Source organism: Notolepis coatsorum (genome assembly GCF_963971535.1).
Source record: "Notolepis coatsorum genome assembly, chromosome: 14".
In the NCBI taxonomy this organism is placed as follows: domain Eukaryota; kingdom Metazoa; phylum Chordata; class Actinopteri; order Aulopiformes; family Paralepididae; genus Notolepis; species Notolepis coatsorum.
Genome location: NC_140178.1, coordinates 24,147,534 through 24,172,993, shown reverse-complemented (window position 1 = coordinate 24,172,993; position 25,460 = coordinate 24,147,534). Strand labels below are relative to the sequence as shown.

Genomic DNA, 25,460 nt, shown 5'->3' with positions numbered 1-25,460 from the left:
AGAACATCCCTGAGATGTGTGGTTTCTGCAGAACATCCCTGAGATGTGTGGTTTCTGCAGAACATCCCTGAGATGTGTGGTTTCTGCAGAACATCCCTGAGATGTGTGGTTTCTGCAGAACATCCCTGAGATGTGTGGTTCCTGCAGGCAAATGATATCTTCCTGTGTCACATGGTCTGGTTGGCGGACTCTTTTTTTTTTGATCCACTTTTTCTCCCATTTCTAGATTTTCTCCCATCCCAATTTCGTATCATCCAATTCAACCCTCCCCTGTCACGGACGCTGTTTCTTGCCTCCCACAAGCCGGCTGCAATGTGGACTAAGTCATACATAGCACAAGTCCCCTCCGGTACTTGAGGTAACAGCAGTTGCATCTTTTCACTTGCGCAGCTCGATCTCTCAGTGGCGAGGAGTAACGCGTGGGAGGCTCACGCTGCCCCTGACACTTCCTGATTCTACTGCGCAGGCGCACCAACCGACCTGTAGGAGTCGCTGTCCACAACGCCCGATCCCCACCCATCAGTTTCCCACCCCCTAATACGGCCAATGTGTATTAGTATGAACGACCAGCTAAACTGAAAGCAAATGTGGAGCGCTGGGCTCGAACTGACGAGCCCAGCGTCTCCAGCATTTCGTGGCGAGTGCCTTGCCCACTACACCACGTAGCCGCCCTGGTTGGCGGACTCTTATCAACAAATATGAACAACCAACGTCAAACAAATATCCATTTTGTTCATTAAAATGTAATGAAATTAGTTTGGAATAATAGTTCAAACATTTTGCCCCTTGGACAGCAGCTGCCGTCTTTCAAAATCCCTCTCTGGTGTCAGTAAGCATTTAATAATTTTTTTTATCCACTTTTTTCTCCCATCCCAATTTCGTATCGTCCAATTCAACCCTCCCCTGTCTCGAACGCTGTTTCTTGCCTCCCACAAGCCGGCTGCAATGTGGACTAAGTCATACATAGCACGAGTCCTCTCCGATACTCGAGGTAGCAGCCGTCGCATCTTTCCACCTGTGCGGCGCAATCTTTCAGCGTCAGGGGTCTGCGCTTTGGAGGGGCACCGCCCCCATCGCTTCCTGATTCTACTGAGCAGGCGCACCAACCGACCTGTAGGAGTCGCTGTCCACAACGACCGATCCCCACCCATCAGTTTCCCTCCCCCTAATACTGCCAATGTGTATTAGTGCGGACGACCAGCTAAACTGAAAGCAATGTGGAGCGCTGGGCTCGAACAGGGAAACCCAGCGCCTTCAGTATTCGTGGTGAGCGCTTTGCCCACTGCACCACTTAATTTCTATAAGCTGTTGCTTTTTGGTTGCAGTCACAAATGGCAGTCGTGTCAGACTGTGCAGTGTTGTCACGGACATACGACTCCCTGAGAATATAGGAATATGTTGGACTAAAGCAGTGGTTCCCAACGATGTCAGAGGCTAATGTGAAGCCCAGATAATTCGACATTATTTATCATTTAGCCCAACAGACCCAACAAAACGATCTCGTCCAAGACAACAGCATACACCAAAAGCTTGCCTATAGCGGGCCGGAAAGACCCCGGTCACCCCTCTTCCTCCTCATCGCCAAACCAACCTCTCTTGGCTATTTGGTCGGCTGGCCGACAGAAGGGGACCCACCGCTTATTTTGTTCAAGGCTTGTACGTTACAAGACTTAAAACATTACAGTGTTCACATTCGCAGTTCAGTGTTGGAAGTCCTGTTAACCGAGGTTCAGGTCCAGAATTCTTCTCACTTTTCCCGGCGTTCTCTTTCTACAGACGCCACACACAGACCTGTGTCTCGTTCGTTCAAGGCCGGTTTGTGTCACGTTCAAGTTCGAGTCCTTTTCTCGAGTAGAAATGCTTCAGCTTGATGAAGGACGGTTTTCAATCTCTCACCGTCTCTGTTCCTCTGCTTCCGCCTGAGATAACTTTATTTAACCTCCATCCCTCCATCGATAATTACAACCTGTCCAATCAGTCTCTCAATCCTCTTCACTTCTTCATGTGTCTCCGTTTCTTGCTGGCTGCTTTGCCACCAGGCTTTGTCAGTGCTGCCCCCTGCTGGCGTGAAGACACCGCTACAGTCCCGTCTGGCCCAACCTGAAGCATGTAATCTGTCGGGCTCAGCGGCCTCCCCTCCTCATCCCTCAAGCTGGAAAACACTTCCTGATACAACACGCTCAGGCTGCGCGTCATTTCCTTTAGAGATCTGATCATTTCCTGTTTCTCCCGGAGCAGCTGTGTGCGCCGACGCCTCAGCCCTGACGAGTCATCCTCCAACTCAAGCAGAATGTCCAGTTTCCTCCTCCGGCAGTTCTGGGCAGCCATCTTGTTTTTCCCACGTCGACGGATGTCCCGGATGAGGGTGAGCTGCTCCTCGTTAAGGCGGTGATCGGTCAGGAGCTCGTTAAATTCCTCCACGGGGAGGTTAACGATGAGGTCGTTGTTGAAGGGAATCTTCAAAGAGCGTGCCCGGCGCTCGTCACGGCTCCTCATTTCAGCTTCGGAAATATCCTCCCCAGAGGAGAGGTGGTAGCGGCTGCTGCGGCCACGTCGCAGGGAGGACATGGGCTGATAGGGGGCGCTGTGGCCGTGCTGCGGGGAGGATTTGATGTAGCTGCTGGAGGTTTTGCCTGGTGCAGGAGAGGAGGACCAAGGCTGGTTATAGGTGTGGTCGTGTCTGATGTGCCAGGGCGTGAACTGTTGAGACTCCTGGTAACTCATCTTCCTCATGTCTGTGGAGTAGCTTCCACCTACTGCCCCTTCTTCCTCCTCCTCCTCCTCTATCTTCACCTGCACTTCCATATCAAAGTCCACCACCACCACCTCTTCCTCCTCTTCAGTGAATGGACTCCCCACCATTGAGGCAGAGGAGGATGAGGAGGAGGAGGCAGAAGAAGAGGATGTGGAGGAGTAGGAGGAGGCCTCAGAGGCACAGGGAGACGCAGGACTGTGGCTGAAGTCTAAGGAGAGCCCTGAGTCTGTGTCTACCCGGTCCTCCTGACCTGCAGACAAAGACAAGGAGGGAAGGGAGGCATTTCTTCTTTATTATTATTATAAAAAAGAGAGACAGAGACCTCAGTGTGTGAAAACTTGGAATGCCCAGAGTTCTTAACATTACAAAAGGCGTCCTGCAGGGATCAATCCTGGGTCTTGTCTCATTTACCATATATATTGATAATATTGTCTCATCTTTGAGTGGCTGTCAAGTTCATCTTTATGTGGATGACACTATTGTCTATTGTATTGCTGACTCTGTACAACAAGCCATTGAGAACCTACAACTGTTACAAGAGAATGGGATTGTTATATAAACCCCCCCACAATGGTGTGTGTTGGTACGGTCCAGCAGGGACCAGGATGTAAGGTACGCTGTTGTGTTATGGGTTGGGATTCAATACAGATGCACAGTGGATACGCTCTAGTCTCCTGTCTCGTTATTTAACACAAACAACAACTCTCATTTAATGCTCTGCAAATGTGCTTATTGGCCTTGCGATTGTACTTAAAGCAAATAAAGCAAGCGATATAGGTCAGCCTTTTGTTTTAATGCCCTGGCATTAAAGGAATGAAATTCAACTCATGCTAAAAATACTCCATTATCCTATGGACAATTTAAAAAAACAATTGATTATCTTCCCGCTTCAGTATGTAACTGTTTTTAATTCTTTCTTTCTTTTTTCACCAGTTTTTTTAGACTATTTATTCAATGTCTAATTACAATAGATTTTCTTCTCCTTTATTTTCTTTATTTGTGTTTTTTACCTGTTTTGATATGCCTGTAATCTTGACCGTTTTGGAAATGAGGGTAAAACCTCAATGTCTCTTTCAAGAATAAATAAAGGTTTGAATTATTTGAGCTAACAATACCCTTACAATACCATTCATTCATAAAATGTATATAATTACCTTGCTCAGGGGTCCCGAGGTACCTCTGCTTTCTCTCTGCTGTTTCAGTGCCTGGATGGCCCTCATCTTCCTCCTCCACATCTGACATTTTGGTGCCAAAGTTGCCAGTTTCCATTTCAGCCACTTCAGGTCCAAAGTATCCCTCCTCTTCCAGCATGGCAACCATTTCGGAGCTGAAACCCTCCTCTAGAGCCAGATCCAACAAACTGGTCTCATCCAAGATGACTGCATCCTCCAAAAGCTCGCCTAGCAGGCTGGGCACACCTTCATCACCCCACTCCTCCTCTTCCTCACTAACCAGGAAGTGATTGGAGGGGGTCATTGAAAAGTCAGGGGACCTACCATTCGGCTGCAGAGAGGAGGAGGAGGAGCTGGGGGATACCGGGTCACTTGGATATAAGTTCATGTCCAAGGTGTCAAATGTTTCAGTAGCTGGGGATTGTGAATATGGACCCACATCGACGTTACCTGGAGTGTCTTCTGTCGAATATGTGCCAGAGTCAAAGGAGAGATCCTCTGTAAGAAAGTTCATATTGAAATGATCTGAATCATCTTGTGTATGTAGGTCCATAGTGATGTCATCCGTGCGACGTGTGGCCAGATCCATAGTGATGTCATCCCTGTGACGTTGCATGGCGGTCAGATCCATGCTATAAGAGGGATTCTGTGTGGGGTTCATGCTGTAATTGTCCACAGATCTGTGTGAACTCAAGCTGAAGTCCTCTAACTGTGCGCTGGGCATCAGGGGGGCCAGGGCTGGGTTGAGCTCCAGAGGATGACCTCTAACCCCCACCCCAGGGCTGAAGGGTCTGTGGGCTTGGGGCAGCAGTAGACCTAGGAGCAGAAAACAAGATTATAATAATAATAATAATAATAATAATAATAATAATAATAATAATAATAATAATAATAATAATAATAATAATAATAATAATAATTTGAATGCTCAAACTCAAAGTAGTATAATCTGATTACATTCAGTTACTTTTCAGTGATTTACTGTACCTTGTGGCAGGACAGCCTCCTGGTGGCTGACATCGTGATGCACCACTGGACCACTGTTGCTATGGCAATGATGCAGAACTGTGGAACCAGAATCCTGGATGGTTCTAGAGTGCTGGGTGACCTCAGGGACTGTGTGGTCTGACAAGGCAGTCGGCGCCGGGGAGTCCATGTCCTATAAACCCAACGTGTCAATTTAATCACTTGATTGGTTTAAGAATTGCCATTTAATTAACATATTAATTATATACAATATTATTATACTATAGTTAACATATTAATTACATTACATAATAATATAGTTAATGTATTAATTATATATAATATACTATAGTTAATATATTTATTATAATGTATATCATATAATATAGTTAATATATTCATTATATATATATATATATATATATATATTATTATTATTATACTATGGTTAATATATTCATTATATATAATATTATTCTAATGTATCTTTTCTCATGGTTGTGTTACTACCTCCATGCAGGCCAGTAGATCCTCCCATTGCTGCTCCAGGTCCAGGCTGGGGTCAAGATGGGGCAGGAGAGGCCCTCTGGCTGGGGAGAGATGCTCCTTCACAACCTCCCTGTGGTTCACCCCCACATCATCAGACGACTGAAAGAAAACAGCACGATAGAATGAAGAAACAACAGCAGAGAACAGAATACAACAGCAGAGAACATAATACAAGAGCAGAGAACAGAATACAAGAGCAGAGAACAGAATACAAGAGCAGAGAACAGAATACAACAGCAGAGAACAGAATACAAGAGCAGAGAACAGAATACAAGAGAGCAGAGAACAGAATACAAGAGCAGAGAACAGAATACAACAGCAGAGAACAGAATACAAGAGAGCAGAGAACAGAATACAAGAGAGCAGAGAACAGAATACAAGAGCAGAGAACAGAATACAACAGCAGAGAACAGAATACAAGAGCAGAGAACAGAATACAAGAGAGCAGAGAACAGAATACAAGAGAGCAGAGAGCAGAATACAAGAGAGCAGAGAGCAGAATACAAGAGCAGAGAACAGAATACAAGAGAGCAGAGAACAGAATACAAGAGAGCAGAGAACAGAATACAAGAGCAGAGAACAGAATACAACAGCAGAGAACAGAATACAAGAGCAGAGAACAGAATACAAGAGAGCAGAGAACAGAATACAAGAGCAGAGAACAGAATACAACAGCAGAGAACATAATACAAGAGCAGAGAACAGAATACAAGAGAGCAGAGAACAGAATACAAGAGAGCAGAGAGCAGAATACAAGAGCAGAGAACAGAATACAAGAGAGCAGAGAACAGAATACAAGAGAGCAGAGAGCAGAATACAAGAGCAGAGAACAGAATACAAGAGAGCAGAGAGCAGAATACAAGAGCAGAGAACAGAATACAAGAGCAGAGAACAGAATACAAGAGCAGAGAACAGAATACAAGAGCAGAGAACAGAATACAAGAGCAGAGAACAGAATACAAGAGAGCAGAGAGCAGAATACAAGAGCAGAGAACAGAATACAAGAGAGCAGAGAGCAGAATACAAGAGCAGAGAACAGAATACAAGAGCAGAGAACAGAATACAAGAGCAGAGAACAGAATACAAGAGCAGAGAACAGAATACAAGAGCAGAGAACAGAATACAACAGCAGAGAACAGAATACAGGAGCAGAGAACAGAATACAAGAGCAGAGAACAGAATACAAGAGCAGATAACAGAATACAAGAGCAGAGAACAGAATACAAGAGCAGAGAACAGAATACAAGAGCAGAGAACAGAATACAAGAGCAGAGAACAGAATACAACAGCAGAGAACAGAATACAAGAGCAGAGAACAGAATACAAGAAAACAATTTGTAGCACAAGGTAGAGTAGATAGAATAGAGTAGAACAGATAGAATAGAGTAGAACAAGGTAGAGTAGATAGAGCAGATAGAATAGACAGAACATAGTAGAACAGATAGAACAGATAGAATAGACAGAACATAGTAGAACAGGTAGAACAGATAGAATAGACAGAACATAGTAGAACAGGTAGAACAGATAGAATAGACAGAACATAGTAGAACAGGTAGAACAGATAGAATAGACAGAACATAGTAGAACAGGTAGAACAGATAGAATAGACAGAACATAGTAGAACAGGTAGAACAGATAGAATAGAAGGTGTAGGGCACCAGTACCTGTGTCTCTTGTCGGAGAGGAAAGGTCTCACCCAGCAGCCTTAAACACTCCTGAAGAGAGGGAGAAGTCTGGAGGGAGAGAGAGAGACAGAGACAGTGAACATGGAGAATGTCATTAGTACTGGTTTCAATTGATTGTTTATTGGTATTGGTTTTAATGGAGAATTTAATTAGTATTGGTTTTAGTGGAGAGTTTCATTCGTATTGGTTTCAATGGAGTGTTTCATTGGTACTGGTTTCAATGGAAATTTCAGTAGTACCAGTTTCAATGGAGAATTTCACTGTATTGGTTTCAATGGGGAATTTCACTGGTATTGGTTTCAATGGGGAATTTCACTGGTATTGGTTTTAAAATAGAGAGTTTCATTAGTATTGGTTTCAATGGAGAGTTCCATTAGTATTGGTTTCAATGGACAATTTAATTGAATTTAGGTGCACCTGTACAAAGTTTGTCACGTTACGTTCTGCATGGCTGGCAGTTCTCCAATGTTTGCTGAAGCGCTGGGCTCCAATTCCAAGCTGTCTGTCACTCACTTCCAGCCATGAAAGAGGCTAACGGCATATTTTACATGCCTGGATAAGCTCTGGTAAACCACCCTAAACCCAGTTTAACACCCTTTTATTACCATTCAGGGATGTAGTGGAGGATAAACCCACCTAAACTCAGTTTAACAACTGTATGTGTGTCAAGTTTCAGGTTTCTGGGTGTCCACGTCACTGAGGACCTGACATGGCCCCCGAACACCTCCTCCCTGATAAAAAAGGCCCAACAGCACCTCTACTTTCTGAGGAGGCTAAAAAGAGCCAACCTGTCACAAAAACACCTCACCAACTTCTACCGCTGCGACTACAGAAAGCATCTTAACATCCTGTATAACGGCGTGGTACAGTATGGCAACTGCACTGCTGCTGACCAGAAGGCCCTGCAGCGGGTAGTTAAATCTGCAGAGTTCACCATCGGCACCCAACTAGTACCTACTATGAAGGACATCTACCTGAAGCGCTGCATGCGGAGCGGGCGTAACATCATCCACGACTTTGTTACTTTGACACGTTATTGTATTTTAGCACGTTTTAAATCACGTTTATCAAATTATTCTTATTCTTACCCGCTCTGCTTCATCCTGAGGCACCTCTCTGTTGTCCACGTCGCTGTAAAACCTTCTCCTTCCATCTCTCCTCTGCTCCTCTTGTCTTCCTCCCCACTGGATCCTCGCCAGCTCCTCCTCCTCTTCCTCTCCCAGTGCTGTATTCTGTGAATTCTGATGATGGGGCTCGCTGGCGAGGAATTGGTTGGAGGGACCAATAGGAAGCATGCTCTGGTTGTAGTGACCAATAGACCACAGGCTCTCTGTTGATTCATCGTCCTGGGGAAGACAAACAAACAAACAAACACCAAAAGGTTTATGGACATTGTTTTACATTTGTGTCATTCACATTTTATGCTCTAGAAATGATACCGTAGCCGTTTACTGATCCCATGACGCTGGTGGTACCCGACCAGAATAGCTCATGAGCTTCACTGTGTCCGGTGTGTTCCGCTCCCGGAAAAGGCTTCTAGATCCCTTTTTAGATAAGATTTTCAAGCGAATTAACTACTAAATTGAAATTGATTTGAGCAATATTATAAGCATCCAAAGGTTAAACTTCTATTCCTAAAAGAACAGCAGTGACAGAGTTGTATGAGAGTGTGGCCGCAATATAGGCTATAGGCAAAATATAGACTATATGTATAGGGCTGTCTTAAATACTTCGAAGCTTCGTTCGATGGGCATGGGATTCGAATGGGAAAATAAAATTGTAATATATTTAAAAAATATATATATATTTTTTAATTCTATTAATTTTTTGCAAAATCAACTCTGCCTCTCTTTGTTAACTACAACAAGCAATGCTGTTTGTTATTTAAGATGAGGTCAAACTCGGCACTGACAGATTTGTGTTCATTATGCTGCTTTTATAAAGCCTCAAATGACGGTTTACAATATTTCATGAAAGCAAAGTGTTTCGTTTGTCTAAAATTTAAAAAGGTTTAAACTTTACAGCACTGACAAAGTTGAACAAAGTGGTGTAAAAGTCCCACAACATAATTTTTTTCAAAAAAATAATAATAATAATTAAAAAAATATATACTTTTTTTTTTATCTCGAAGCTTTGAATTAAAATCGAATCTCGGCCCCGAAGCTTCGAATGCCAAAAAAATTCGAAGGTCAGCCCTAATACTGTATATAGTAAATCTATCATTTATACAGAAAACATGCAACACCTATTTCTTCAATGAGACATATACTGTATATAAGCTATATATAGGCTATATATAATAATAATAATAATAATAATAATAATAATAATAATAATAATAATAATAATAATAATAATAATAATAATAATAATAATAATAATATTATAATTAATAGGACCCGGGGAACATAGGGATGACCCAGTTCTGTAGCACTGAGATGCCCTGGCACTCTGCTCCCAGGGATACTCTGGCATGTTTCCATGTCATTCCTCTCTATTAACAGGACAGGTTTGTTATTCCCTCTGTATTTTTAGGCTGTGTGAACACGCAGACAGTCTACCTACATGTTGGGGCATCGCCTGCTGTTGACTTGCCACTGGCCTCAGATCGCCCCCTGCTATTTGTTTTCTATGTTTTATTTTTTTTAGATGCAAAGCACCTCCAGCGATGTCACTAACTCACTCAGTCATTCACTCACAGTTAGCCACCCTGCTCCTAGTAGCGGCTCAAAGGCACTTTGTGTAAGAGCAGTTTACATCTATGACACGTGGCCATGTTCTTACTATAAATGATAATAAATTCAAGCCTATTATGTTCTTTATTCTTATTACAATGACGTGAAAGGCGCCACCCTACTTGTCTCACAAATAAACGTGCTTCCAGCCAGTAATCGCATTTTACTGCTTACGTTACCATAGTAACGTATGCAATAACTGATGTTACCATAGTATAACATATGACTCAAATTCCCGCCTCTCCACCTTTGCGCTCACAGAACACAATCCTGCTACAGTAGCAGGAGGCAACTGAAATCTGAATGCTAATGAAACCAATACTAATTGAGTCAATACTAATGGAATTCTCTGAAACTGCGTTTACTTTAGAAATCATGTGTCGTCGAAACTACGGCGAAGCTAAAACTTGTGAAATCTTTCGAGGCGTGGCGGGCAGCTCGTCTAGACAAGAAAATCCTGTCCCTGACAGTCTGGCAAGTAAAACGCAGACGTACTGTTCATCTGCTATTGTCAGACATTCCCTCCTACTGACCTATATACATCAGAGGTTCTATATGCACCCTAGAGACCAACAGGGAGGCTAGGAATAGCTGTCACCTTCCTATGGCCTGGCTGGGGGCTTTCAGAGAAACCCAACACCCCCCTGGCAGCAAACTGGCTAGCCTTCGTGGACATGTATAGATGTAGTTAACCTGGTAACCTAAAAGTCGCTGGTTCAATCCCCTGCACCGACAGCAGGGTGAAATCCAGCTGTGAGCTGGTGACCCATATTATATCTACCACTACGTCTGCCAAAGAGCCCTTGAGCAAGGCACTGAACCCCCCAGACTGTTGAACTCTGATCTCTTGGAAGAGGGAGCAACTGCCCCGGCCGGCCCATTCATATGGAACTTGGAATTTCTGACTTAGTGGATTTTGTGACCGTCTTTCTCCACTCTGCTAACACTCAATGTCCAAGTCACTGACCAATAGGTCAAAGTCACAAAGTAACAACTAGAAGAATGCAGACCTTTGCCAAGGCCTAACAATCTCTCACTTTGCCACTACTTTCACATGCAACATTTTACCCGGTAGGTGACAGAGACAAACGTTGCTGATATTGCCCGTCTCAACAGACCCAGGCAGAGAGGTCACAGGGTCACCAAAATCAACGGTTTTCTCCCCCCAGGTGTAGTGAGTATTCACAGCACGTTTTGTGAACGTACAATTAACAGGTCAGGAGATATGCTCGTTTGAAGATGGAAAGATTGGCCTAATGGTGGCGCTACAGGAGAGGTCATGGAATCCAGCCAAAGTAGATTTCTTCCTCTTGGGGTCATGCATGTGCACAGCAAATGTTATGTCAATCCAGCCATTTACTTATCCAGATAGGATATATGAACAGACAGACAGACAGACAGCCAGACAGCCAGACAGCCAGCCAGACAGCCAGACAGCCAGACAGACACACACAGACATACAGACACACACACACACACACACACACACACACACACACACACACACACACACACACACAACACAACAGACACACACACACACACACACACACACACACACACACACACACACACACACAGAGGTGGCCGCAGAGGTAATAATAATAACAAGGTAAATAAGTCATAATGCAAAAAATAAATGATGGCTTTAGGCCGTTACTGTTTAACACACAGGTTAATTGTATTGTTTTCTACCGCATTTTAAGGGGATATTTCACTTTAGTAGAACTTGTCAGAGGTTTCAGCAGTCATAAAGCTAGATACCAAGATATTTATATTGAGTAACTCTCTCAATGCTAGAGTTAGCAAAACATGAATAAATCCAATATATCACTTAATCTCAGCGTGGAAACTGAGTGTAATGTGTGCATGTGTGTGTGTGTGTGTGTGTGTGTGTGTGTGTGTGTTTATGTGCATAATGTTGTCACATGCATGTTTCTGTGTGTGTGTGTGTGTGTGTGTGTGTGTGTGTGTGTGGCATGTTTATGTTCATAATGTGCATGTTTCTGTCTGTCTGTGAATGAATGAATGAATGAATGAAAACTTTATTTAACAGATTGCAGAATGGGTACAATACAGTACGGCTCAATACACACAATTGTTAAGGGGATGCAGACCAGAGAGAGACGTTTGTCTTGTTTACATCAGGGTCCCCCATTTTCAATTCATAGTGTGTGATTGTGTCTTTCAATATCTGATTGGATTATTAGTGTTTATGTCCTTGTATATATATGTGGACATATATATGTAATTTATTTGTGCGTGTGCACGTGCGTGTGCGCGTGAGATACACAACTTGTAGGAAGCAGTCCAGTAAACAGCAGGTTGCGTAAGGCATTTACATGGGCCAGTGTTGATCGCTGGGTCTCAGGTTTCAAAACAACCAAACACACTCGGTCACAAGGCCAGTGGTAAAGCTATAAAACAAGTCAGCTCTGGTTCTCTAGGAGCATGTGTATTCGGTGCAGGTGTGTGCCGGGCATATTATGTATTTAGAGCTATAGAGATAGTATGCACGTGCTATTTGATCTGCGAGGGGGATTCACAACAGATTCACTTTCAGTTATCGAAGGAAAGGAAAGTGCACTCAGATCCCCATCTAGACTACTCTTGTGATGCGAAGGCCTGTGAGAGTGTTAGCTTGTTTTCATACCCAGACATTCTCTTGTGTTTTTTTTTTTTTTATCCACTTTTTCTTCCATTTTCTATATTTTCTCCCATCCCAAATTTCGTATCATCCAATTCAACCCTCCCCTGTCACGAACGCTGTTTCTTGCCTCCCACAAGCCGGCTGCAATGTGGACTAAGTCATACATAGCACAAGAAGTCCCCTCCGGTACTTGAGGTAACAGCAGTCGCATCTTTTCACCTGCGCAGCTCGATCTCTCAGTGGCGAGGAGTAACGCGCCGTGGGAGGCTCACGCTGCCCTCGACACTTCCTGATTCTACTGCGCAGGCGCACCAACCGACCTGTAGGAGTCGCTGTCCACAACGCCCGATCCCCACCCATCAGTTTCCCACCCTCTAATACGGCCAATGTGTATTAGTACGGACGACCAGCCAAACTGAAAACAATGTGGAGCGCTGGATTCGAACATGCGAACCCTAGCGTCTCCACATTGGTGGCGAGTGCCTTGCCCACTACACCACCTAGCCGCCCCGACATTCTCTCGTGTTTATAAGTACACATATTTCATGTGTACTGTATTTTACTAGTATGCACTCTGCTACTAGGGAATCTACCATGCCTATATCATTACCTTTTTACCTATATTATTATGCTAATATACACTCAAGTCTGCAGTACACAAGTTCGACACTGTTTGACGAACAATGTTACTTACCCAGAGTTGTACCCTTCCTGCTGACTTGTTGTACAGAACTTTGGATAAAAGCGTCAGCCAAATGACTAAATGTAAATGTAAATGTTTGTAGGATATCTTGTGTTTATAAAGATCTGTGTGTATGTAACGGAGGTACCGCGAGTCTATCCACAGTCACGATGGACTTATAATTAGACTTAGGGGCCTTTCTCACTCAGCTATTGGGATCGAATCACCGCCCCGGGGCACAGGGGGGAGTGTTCTCACTCAGACGGGCACGCCCCTTTTGGGATCGAACCGGCGCTGATTCGTTTTACCCCCCCGCTGAACCTGGGCCAGTTGGATTAGGTGGTTTCAGATGCGGGCCAGTGGGAGCGGGGGGCGTGACACACACAACGTCGTTACCAGTGTTGGGACTAACGCGTTACAAAGTAACGCGTTACAGAAACGAAGTTACTTTTTGCCGCAACTAGTACTCTAACGCATTACTTTTGAAATTCAGTAACGCTACTTACGTTACTGAATGGTTTGTTAGTTCGTTACTGCGTTCTTTTTATGTAGATTCATAGCGAGCGTCCTTATTTCGCCTGCGTTTGTTTTGTTTACTGTAGACTGAAAGGCGCTATATAAAACGAAGTATTATTATTATTATTATTTCTTTCCGTAGCCTCATTCTGGTTTTCGCACTTCTGATTGGCCACTGACGTTCTGAAAGAAATAGACGCTCTCTACAGTAAACAACAAGAGGACGCTCGCTATGAATCTACATAATAAGAACGCAGTAATAATAACGAACTAACAAACCATTTAGCAACTACTTGGAGAGATAATTAATATACAACATGGAAACGAGATAAAGAACATGTTTGAAGGGCTGCTGGAGTCAACTGGACTAACGTTACATCTCGACCACCGCAGACTGGTGACGGTGAGTGCAATGTGTTCACTGAAACTCAAGATCAACGGATTTTGACTGTACGAAATCTGCCAGGGAATCTCATAATACTAATCAAACAATATAAATATAGTCCTTTCATGCACAATTGATATCCTAACTATTCTAACGTTGCAATGCTTTGATTGATATCTTAAACAACGCTGCAAGATGGTTATGAATGAATTAATGAATGGATGAATGAATGAATGAATGAATGAAAACTTTATTTAACAGATTGCAGAATGGGTACAATACAGTACGGCTCAATACATACAATTGTTAAGGGGATGCAGACCTGAGAAAGACGTTTGTCTTGTTTCCATCAGGGTCCCCCATTTTCAATTCATATAGACATTTATGACATACACAACATACATGACATTTATGGCATAGGGACATATAGGTATTTAGTACTGATACATTTGTGACATAAGCGGTATTCAAATATACAGTACTGTTACCCCTAGATCCTGACAGAGTATATACATATGATGGGGAGGGGACTGTACATTAGGAGGGGGTGGGTGGGTGGGAGAGAAATATACATACAGCGGGGAGGGAATATATAATGAAACGCTCTAGACCACATTGCTTAGCAGAGTTCGGTGATGTGAATGGAAACTGTCAAGTTGATCAACCGATTTTGAGTATATGGGGCATGGGACTTGAGCAATTTTTATTTTTTTTTAAATAACTAAATAGTTACTTTTCACAGTAACTCATTACTTTTGGGTGTAAGTAACTAGTACAGTAACGAAGTTACTTTGAAATGAAGTAACTAGTAAAGTAACTGAGTTACTATTTTTCAGTAACTAGCACAACACTGGTCGTTACTGTCATGCTTGCTTGAATTTTGGGCAGATAAAACCACACAGCAACAACTGGAGAATACCCACAAAAACTATATTTATGGGCAATTTGAGAGTTCAGACCTCAACCAAAAACAAGCATGTGGAACCTCACAGCTCAGTGGATGAAAACATGAAGCCACGTTACAAAGCACAGCACTTCTGGCTCGTATTAGGCCTGGCAATTTTTGTTTGCCATGCTATTTCTATACATTGGTTTCTTGTTTGAATGCATTTATTTCTATTAGACCAGTGGTGCCCAACCAGTCGGCTGTGGTCGACCAGTAGATCAATGACATGTAATATAATTGCCATGAGCGATGGGATAATGTTAGCTGCTGGACAGGCTAAGCTAACTAGCGTTAGCCGTTATCTTAGCGTTAGCGATTGCTGTATACTATACTTTCTTGTTCGAATGCATTTATTTCTATTATACCAGTGGTGCCCAACCAGTCGGCCGTGGTCGACCAGTAGATCAATGACATTCAATATAATCGATGCAGCAATGTTACTAGTAAAAGGCTAAGCTAACTAGCGTTAGCCGTTAGTTTAGCGTTATCGTTAACCCTGCAAAACGCTCAAAAGCGGACTCTACAACACCATCCATTTGTGATAAAATGGGGTGGGTTATATTGACAAGGCTTGACAACAGAGGTTCAAATATAACTTCATATTTATTGGTTATTTGTTCATTTTATATCAGCATCCAGTCTCCGCCGTCGTGTTAAGACACTTCCTGTTTACATTTTCGAACGTGACATCATCGCCTACGGCAAGCGTAAACGATCAAAAGGCAAACCGTAAACAGAACCCGGAGCGAACCAAGACTGCAGTGTGTACACAAACTAGAGGGGGGAGAGGGGGGGGGGAGTTCGCATCAGATCTCGGAATGGACTAGAACGAATGCTTCCACTCCTCTGGCAAGCAGCCTTCTAACCACACTTTATTAAACAGACACAGTATTTCTACCTTTACAAAATCATCCAAATTCTTAAATAATTCATAAGATAATCCATCTCTTCCAGGCGTCGTGTTTGCACCAGCTTGGATAGCATCCCCTAACTCTTTCATTGTAAAGTACAAATTAATCGGATTTTCATTTTCTGAGCTCCAACTCAACTTCCACTAATTTTTCGACAACAGTTCAATCCTCTTTCTCCCTCTCTCTTCCCCCAAACTCCCAGAACTATGCACTGCTTGAAAGGCCTCCACCAGCAAGTCTGCCTTCTCTTTATTGGTAACTGCTTCTACCTCACCCTTCTGAATCACTGGAATCGAGCTTTTCTTATATATTCCTGACATTCTGTGTACAACTGCCCACAATTGCCTCACAGAAGTCTCAGGGCCTAGTGTTTCACAGACCTTCCTCCAACTACTCTTTTTAGCATCTTTAATAACTCTTCTTGCTATTGCCCATAACCTCTTATATTCTACTGCATGACACACCCCTGAATAATGTCTCACCTTCCTATACGCGTTCTTCCTATTCCTTACAGCTACACACTCTTTACTGCACCAGGGAACCAACATCCTAGCTCTGGGATCCTTCTTCATAGGACTTGTGTCCTGTGCTGCCTTATGGACAATGAGATCTTATGAGAACATTGTTGAATAATATATAGAACACAAATGTTCTAGAATGTTTGATTATGACATCATACTGTGACATCACAAATGTGCTAGAATGTTCTATTATGACATCATACTGTGACATCACAAATGTTCTACAATGTTTGCTTGACATCATACTGTGACATCACAAATGTTCTAGACATCATAGTGTGACATCACAAATGTTCTAGAATGTTCTATTATGACATCATATTGTGACATCACAAATGTTCTAGAATGTTTGATTATGACATCATACATCACAACGGAACATGTTTGAGTTACATTTGAATAATATAAATACTATGTTTGGTAAGGCTGTCCCGAAGCCTGTTTTTGGGATTCAAACTTCGTCAGGGTTCTTCGAACGGATGTTCGAACCTTCGTTTTTAACACTTTCACTGCCACACACGAGATATCTCGGGTTTCCGATAGTTATGTTGAAAGCCACTCACGAGATTTCTCTGATTTTTTTATTTTTATTTTTTTTAGCGATCTGAAATCATATTGCATCACGCGAGCCTACCCGAGTATATGTGGAAAAAAGCGCCCCCTATCGTCTCCCAGATGACATAAGGGATTTTGGAATGGACTCAATGAAAATGGATGGGGAAAAAAATCCGGTACTCCACATTTTCCAGTCCACTGATCCAGCCGGGGTTACCACAGTTCATTCTGGAGTCTCTCAGCCCTGCGGAATCATGTGTACTACTGTATCACGTTGGATCCATACACTTATCGATTTTTTAGAATGGTGATCAGGAATTGGAATATACCAGTTGGATACCATCTGATGTCAGGTAAGGAATCTATGTTATCAGTGTTAGGATAATCAGACTAATTTTGATGAAGATAAAGGCTGTTTTGTGAAATGGGCTCTTTCGGTTTTACTGAAAAAATCCATGAGGAAATGAACACGCAGATTATCCGTGCGCGCCTCGAATGGGCATGCGTGTATGTATAATATTGATCATCTAGCGTTTATTTGAAAACGATTCATAAATAGGCCGACAAATATCAACGTTCTGGAATATTCCAGTAAAAGACGATTATCATAGAATGCCCCAGAATGGAAGGTTTTTTACCTCAAAACGGGTGCTTTTCAAAATGCTCTGAAACGGAAATGAAGTGATAAAAAACCAATCTGCCTTGACAGCACAGACTGGAAAAGTATTCTTTGATAAGCGACGGGCAGATTAGACACATAGCGATAATTTAAAACATAGATTAGGCGATATTAACGTTAACATTGAAGTGGACCGTGGCATCAAGGGGGTAAAAAGGAAAACCCGGCGTGGCACTCAAAGTGTTAATAAAAAAATGTAAATAAAAAAAATAGACAATTAGACAAATAGACAAAAAATAGACAATTCCGCACGGGGAAATTGTGAAAGTGTGGGTGATGCCTGTGCACCGCCGGCCAACGGGAGAGGGTCTGTATTGTCTCTATGACAAACTGTTCAAAATATACAAATAGGGGGCACGGCCTAAGGACGTGGTCAATATGTCTATATATCCAATGAAAGAGGATATCCCTACTGAGTACAATGGTACAACCCGCAAGTCTCTACGACAAACGGTTAAATTTAGAGGAGAGTCTAACTTCAAGAAACAGGCTGTTCATTCAACAATGTATGTATATTTCAGTTTGTGGAGTGAATATGAGTTGCATAAGATAATAGAATGTGAAGGTATACTGAATACTGTCTATCTGTATGTCATTATATGTTATGATGAATTGAAAATGGGGGACCCTGATGTAAACAAGACGAAAGTCTTTCTCTGGTCTGCATCCCCTTAACAATTGTGTGTATTGAGCCGTACTGTATTGTACCCATTCTGCAATCTGTTAAATAAAGTTTTCAATCAATCAGTTTTCAATTCAATCAATCACTTCAAAGTGTTGTGAAGTGACTGTGGACGTTAGCGGTACTGCAAGTAAACTCACTCCCCAGAGGCATCCAGACACATTACCAAGAGGTGAATTCACCTCTTGGTATAGTGGTCTGCGATGTCGCCCGCGGCGCGGGAGACCGGGGTTCAACCCCCACTCAGGGCGATCCCTTAACAGGGGTCGAATCTACACAAAACGCAGAGCGAGATCACACCGGTTACATGTAGGACAGCCTGTGTTTATAAAGGGCTGTGTGTAGGACAGCTTGTGTTTATAAAGGGCTGTGTGTAGGACAGCTTGTGTTTATAAAGGGCTGTGTGTAGGACAGGTTGTGTTTATAAAGGGCTGTGTGTAGGACAGCTTGTGTTTATAAAGGACTGTGTGTAGGACAGCCTGTGTTTATAAAGGACTGTGTGTAGGACAGCCTGTGTTTATAAAGGGCTGTGTGTAGGACAGCTTGTGTTTATAAAGGGCTGTGTGTAGGACAGCTTGTGTTTAAAGGGCTGTGTGTAGGACAGGTTGTGTTTATAAAGGGCTGTGTGTAGGACAACTTGTGTTTATAAAGGGCTGTGTGTAGGACAGCTTGTGTTTAAAGGGCTGTGTGTAGGACAGGTTGTGTTTATAAAGGGCTGTGTGTAGGACAACTTGTGTTTATAAAGGGCTGTGTGTAGGACAGCCTGTGTTTATAAAGGGCTGTGTGTAGGACAGGTTGTGTTTATAAAGGGCTGTGTGTAGGACAGCTTGTGTTTATAAAGGGCTGTGTGTAGGACAGCTTGTGTTTATAAAGGACTGTGTGTAGGACAGGTTGTGTTTATAAAGGGCTGTGTGTAGGACAGCTTGTGTTTATAAAGGACTGTGTGTAGGACAGCTTGTGTTTATAAAGGACTGTGTGTAGGACAGGTTGTGTTTATAAAGGACTGTGTGTAGGACAGGTTGTGTTTATAAAGGACTGTGTGTAGGACACAGAGAATCTCTGCCTTCAGAAGATTTGATAAGAAACCTATATTTCAACCATCAGAAAGACATGTCGTTTCTGCCTTCAGTAAGTTGTATAAGAAACATATAGTTCTGCCTTCAAAAAGCTTTATAAGAAACATATAGTTTCTACATTAAGAAAGTTGTATAAGAAACATATTTATTGGGGGGGATGGGGATTCCCAGTTAAACTGGGCAGCTGTTCAATCTCTAAAACCAGCACATTTCCAAACAGGCGTTATTTGGACAAACTGACCACATAATATTGGGAATGTAAATGGTTACATTCTTGCCTGAAAAAATATTAAAACTGTATAATAATGACCCTTGGTCGTACGTTAAAACAGTGTTCGGCCTTGGTAAATAGTCTGCATCTGCCCGTTGGTGTGATACCGAGATGTCACACCATGTTACCTGTTACCTGTTATTGCACAATGTTGTTTTTATTGGATTCTATTATATGTTGTACCACTGTATTGCACATCGTTGCGGGCAAGACCACCCGCATTTCATTGTATACTTGTATGCCGTGACAAATAAAACTCTTGACTTGACTTGACTTGACTTGAAATGCATTCTGGGTTACTTGGCTGTCCTGGAGGGATTCTCCAAATTCAGGAAAAGAAGGCTGCATTTCTCAACTGCACTTGAAGGAGCCTTCAAAATGGGTCGGGAGCATGCATATGTTCCCACAGCCCAATGGTCCCACAGCCCTATGTTCCCACTTTTCTAAGACTTTTTTTTCACTCAAAATTAGGCCCTATCTTCCCATAGCCCAATGGTCCCACAGCCCTATGTTCCCACATTTCTAAGATTTTTCTGAAAATTAGGCCCTATGTTCCCACAGCCCAATGGTCCCACAGCCCTATGTTCCCACATTTCCCTTTTTCATAAATTTGTATCTGATTTTATCCCCCTTTCTCTTAATTTGGTAGCCAATTACATAATTACATGACCAATTACATAATTCAGAAAAATCTTAGAAATGTGGGACCATAGGGCTGTGGGAACATAGGGCTGACCCCAAAATGGGACAGCCTTCGTCACGCCACTGTGATGCAATTCAACACATGCAGTCTTCAAATGCTACAACCCTTGAATTCACACACAGTTTATGTTTATGTTCCGCATCCATTAGGCATGCATGTGCATTCAAATCACATAAGGAAGTGTATCCTGTATCCTGTACCTACACCGGTCATAGAGATGTTGCTTTGCATCTGAAATTACAATGATTGTCTGTCCCTATCCCTATGTCAACATAACTGATGAAGCTAGCTATTCTACATAGCTGATGAAGCTAGCTAGTCAACATAGCTGATGAAGTTAGCTATTCAACATAGCTGATGAAGCTAGCTAGTCAACATAGCTGATGAAGCTAGCTAGTCAACATAGCTGATGAAGTTAGCTATTCAACATAGCTGATGAAGCTAGCTAGTCAACATAGCTGATGAAGCTAGCTAGTCAACATAGCTGATGAAGCTAGCTAGTCAACATAGCTGATGAAGCTAGCTAGTCAACATAGCTGATGAAGCTAGCTAGTCAACATAGCTGATGAAGCTAGCTAGTCAACATAGCTGATGAAGCTAGCTAGTCAACATAGCTGATGAAGTTAGCTATTCAACATAGCTGATGAAGTTAGTTGACCCCTGTCTCTGCTTCACCCTGAGGGGTCATCCCTATGTTCCCCGGGTTCTATGTTCCCCGGGTCCTATGTTCCCCGATTGATTGATTGAACATTTTATACATTTTTATTATTTTATTAATTATTAATGTCCGCCTTGTTTCGAACTGGTTAAGCTTAGGCCCTCTTTCGAAGTTGGTTAAGGTTAGAGTTTGGAATCAGAGCTGGTGGTCTGACTATCTATCGCTACCGGGGAACATAGGACCCGGGGAACATAGGACCCGGGGAACATAGGACCCGGGGAACATAGGACCCGGGGAACATAGGACCCGGGGAACATAGACATGCTCCCCACCCTGATACTGGAGTGTTTGTGTGTGTGTGTGTGTGTGTGTGTGTGTGTGTGTGTGTGTGGGTGTGTGTATGTATGTGTTGAAATCTCTGAGTAATACTGGTTTAAAATTAACCTTGTAACACACACACATTGCTAAGGCTGGGAATCCCCAGTGTGTGTGTATGTGTGTGTGTGTGTGTGTGTGTGTGTGTGTGTGTGTGTGGGTGTGTGTTTAAAGGGTGTTGCTACTAGGTTAACCACAGTTCCATAGCCTAGTGATGTCATCTTTCTAGAACAGCCTCGACCTGCCTGTTGTGATGTCACACCTGAGGTCGGTGTGACAATAATCCCTTTCACTATACAAAGAGAGTTAAAGGAACACACCAATATTATGGGAAATGTGCTTACCATCTTTATCCAGACGATAAATACAGATTTCCTCTCTGTGCATTCAGCAGAAAGCTATCTGTCTGCATGCTAGCCTAACTTAGCACAAATGAATGGAAGCGGATACGGACCAGCTAGCCTAGCTATTGGCCAAAAACAAAGTCTAAGTCTAGCTTACCCTCTTTGATTGTACAGCATCGGTAGGTAAAGTACGTCATCATTATGCACACAAGATATAACAAAAATCCCTTTTAAAATCTGCTGAATGACATTCTGAGTTTAAAGCATTGATGTGTTTCTAAGACCCTAAACATGGCAACGCTGTTGTTCAAACCATCTTTTTTTATATTGTGAATCGTGATGCACAGTGTTGTTGCCTAAATCACTACTATGTCTTATCCAATGCAATCCAATATGATGAACAATGATTTGATTGCCGAATGTATTATTTTTCAATAACTGAGCAGTTATTGTGATATGTAGACTACTGTCCCTCTGAGTACAGTGATATTATTAGTTTCCATGTAGCCACGCCCTCTCTCTAAGCCACACCCATACCTCTTTGATGACATCATCACTATCTTCCTCTGTTTGCTCCAGGGTACCGAGGCTATCTCCAGTCTCCGGGGTAGGCCTTTCTCTCTCTCTGTCCTGCCCAGCAGAGGCTCTCTCCAGCAGGGAGGGCTGGTCTGGAGTCCCCCCTGGGAGGGTGTCTCTTTCTCTCTGGACCAGCCAAGTCTCCAGCTCTGCACTGGGGACCTGGGAGGAGGGAGAAAAGACAAGAAGTGGTGTTTATATAGGCATTAAAGGGGCACTTCACCAAAAGTCAATGCTGGTTTATTTTGCACATCCAAAAACTCTTAACAGTTTTGCACACATGCATTTAGTTTGACAGTTATTGAGAGTTAATGAGTTTGAATATGGCCACCAGTGAGGTCATCGGGGAGATTGAATCCTTGTGTTGTGTTAATTACAGCTCAATGAAATCATAATGTAGCAGTCAACACAAGGATTCAATCTCCCCGATGACATCACTGGTGGCCATAACAAACATTTAGAATGGTATTTTGACACACATGTTCACCTTTAACAAATATTGTGGCTCCTACGGTTTGAATATCACATTAGGTCATATTCCATTTTTGAGGAAAGGAATTAGAGGGGGAAAAATTTAAAATCTGCTAAATGCACAGACTGTGGGACTGACTGACAGCTCCTGTTCCATAATTGGCCTCACCTGAGTGCCTAGGAAATTGTCTCTGTTCTTTCTTCTTTTACCCGATGAATGTCTAAGGAATGAAATGTTGTACTTTAAATAAAGTCTATTGCAAGCAGGGCTTGACATTAAGTTTTTGGTTCACCAGCCACTGTGGCTAGTGGTTTTCCAAAGTCACTAGTAGCCACTCAGCATTTTCACCAGCCAAAAATCACACACACACACACACACACACACACACACACACACACACACACACACACACACACACACACACACACACACACACACACACACACACACACACACACACACACACACACACACACACACACACACACACACACACACACACACACACACACACACACACACACACACACACACACACACACACACACACACACACACACACACACACACACACACACACACACACACACACACACACACACTCTATCCAAATATCCAGTTAGTGCGAGAGCGGGAGAGAGACTCTCATTATGCGCGACGCAAGTAAGCAAGTACAAGGACAGTGTGCGGGAGTTCTTTTCTCTTCTCTGGGAGACACTGAAACTGTGCATGGGCCTTTACTATGTTCAGCTCATCCGATACGATGAGATAAAGTTGAGATTAATGAATTGCTCAGTTCTAATTCAAAACACTCAAAGAAGAAGAAGAAGATGAAAACCAAGTGACTATACCTGCAACCTGTCCAGCGATCGGACCCAGCCCAGCAGTCTGCGAGACGTAAAGAAGTGGTCCAGGTCCGGGTCCTTGGGGTGCAGGTTCCTCAGGTTGTGGAACTGGGTGGGGCTCAGCGTAGAGGTGGGACCCAGGATCGTATCCTGCCATGAGGGCAGCAGGTAGGGTTCCAGCCCCACATCCACCTTCAGCCCACACAGACTCAGCAGGAGAGCCACCTGGATCAGACCCTCCGTCAGGTACTTCTTGAGGTAGAGCATGGCCTTCGAGGTTGCTGGTTCGATTCTCCCGGACCGAATGGGAGAAATCTTGGCAAGGGGGAGTGGACGGGTGATACTCTCTCCTAACGGGCTGACGGGGTGCTCTTGAGCAAGGCACTGGACAATCAATTGCTATGTGGGTTATGGAGATGCCTTTGAGCAAGGCACTAACCCCCCCCCCCCTCCCCACCTGCTCGGATGGAGCTGCTCAGAGACCAACAGCGGGAGACTGTGGTTGGACTGGGCAGCTCCCAGGTGTGAAATTAACTCTATGAAAAAGGGCCCTTTTTATTTTTATTTTACTATAACAGTGTCATTAACATGAGTGTAGATACATGTTGTGTTTTCTTCTCATTTCCAAATGAAGGAGGAAGTGAAAATGACTGACGGATGCAGGGGAGGAAGAAACGACAGGAGACAAGATGGTGTTTTCCCGTCACTGTGTCTTTCAACAGCCCCTACTTTTAAAAGGTGATTACAAACTGTTGCTGGTAAGATAATGGGTCTATATGCAAGTCTTTTTCCGGGAACAATCTATTGATTGTTGGACTGATGATTAATACAAAACATTCCTCTGTCTTTGCAGGTCCGTCCAAAAAATATCAGTCGTCCTGTGAATGAACACAGACCAGAACACCAGACCATTACTGGAGGTAAAATAAGCAAGCAGGAATTTCAGTGCAGATCAAATAAGGTGAAGATATCCTCAAATGAGTCAAATTAGGAATTACAATGTCACTTCTATGTCCTTGGAAATTGCAATCAATATTTGTGGATGAGCTACTCTCTCCCAAAGCCAGAAAACATAGAAGTAACACTCAAACTAGTGACAGGTATACAAGGCTGGAGGTGGGTGCTACAATGACAATGAATGAGCCCATGAGCTTCATTCAAGTAGTGGTCTCAATTCTGAACCAGAAAATGTACCCATACTAAGAACATTCCCCTGGATGTATGTAGCAATAGCCTAGTAATAACAATAGTTTGGCTACTGTATGTGTTTCACCTCCTGAGTGAATGAATGAGCGTTGCATTTATATAGCGCTTTTCTAGACAGCTTTACAATGTAGGGTGGAAATAGACCCCTTCAACCCCACCACCACCACCACTAGGCAGGCTCAATGGCTGCCTGCCATACACTGACAGTCTGACACCACGCACACATCACACACTACACAATGGCTCAGGAGACACAGTGGTTGATATCAGCCAATTAACGGGGAGGGATGATTTGTAATTTGGCCATAGACGTTTGATTGATTGATTGAAAACTTTATTAACAGATTGCAGAATGGGTACAATACACGGCTCAATGCACACAATTGTTATTAAGGGTTAAGGGGATGCAGACCAGAGAAATACTTTCGTTTTGTTTACATCAGGGACCCCCATTTTCAATTATTGTCGGGACTAGACGTCCCTATCTATATCAGCGATGCAGCGTAACACCTATCACTGCAGGGGCATTGTTTGTTACTGCCAAG

At 43.0% G+C, this 25,460-nt stretch overlaps 1 protein-coding gene across 1 annotated transcript; it reads right to left on the bottom strand.

The window, feature by feature from the left end:
- Positions 1 to 1,178: 1,178 nt before the first annotated feature.
- Positions 1,179 to 24,105, bottom strand: nfe2l1a (nfe2 like bZIP transcription factor 1a). The gene is made up of 8 exons (XM_084328911.1): positions 23,716 to 24,105; positions 22,354 to 22,554; positions 8,216 to 8,473; positions 7,107 to 7,175; positions 5,404 to 5,541; positions 4,915 to 5,086; positions 3,910 to 4,743; positions 1,179 to 3,005 (listed from the first exon to the last, which is right to left on the bottom strand). Exons 1-8 carry the CDS (start codon positions 23,974 to 23,976, stop codon positions 1,993 to 1,995), a joined length of 2,946 nt encoding a protein of 981 aa, XP_084185037.1. The 5' UTR covers positions 23,977 to 24,105; the 3' UTR covers positions 1,179 to 1,992.
- Positions 24,106 to 25,460: the final 1,355 nt, after the last annotated feature.

Bases quoted from the DNA above. Each gene is read 5' to 3' on its own strand.
- nfe2l1a (XM_084328911.1), bottom strand. From the start codon at position 23,976: ATGCTCTACCTCAAGAAGTACCTGACGGAGGGTCTGATCCAGGTGGCT. The intron at 22,555-23,715 runs GTATAGTCACTT...CCCTCCTCCCAG, and splicing joins GATCGCTGGACAGGTTGCAG to GTCCCCAGTGCAGAGCTGGA. The intron at 5,087-5,403 runs GTAGTAACACAA...TTGGGTTTATAG, and splicing joins ATCTACTGGCCTGCATGGAG to GACATGGACTCCCCGGCGCC.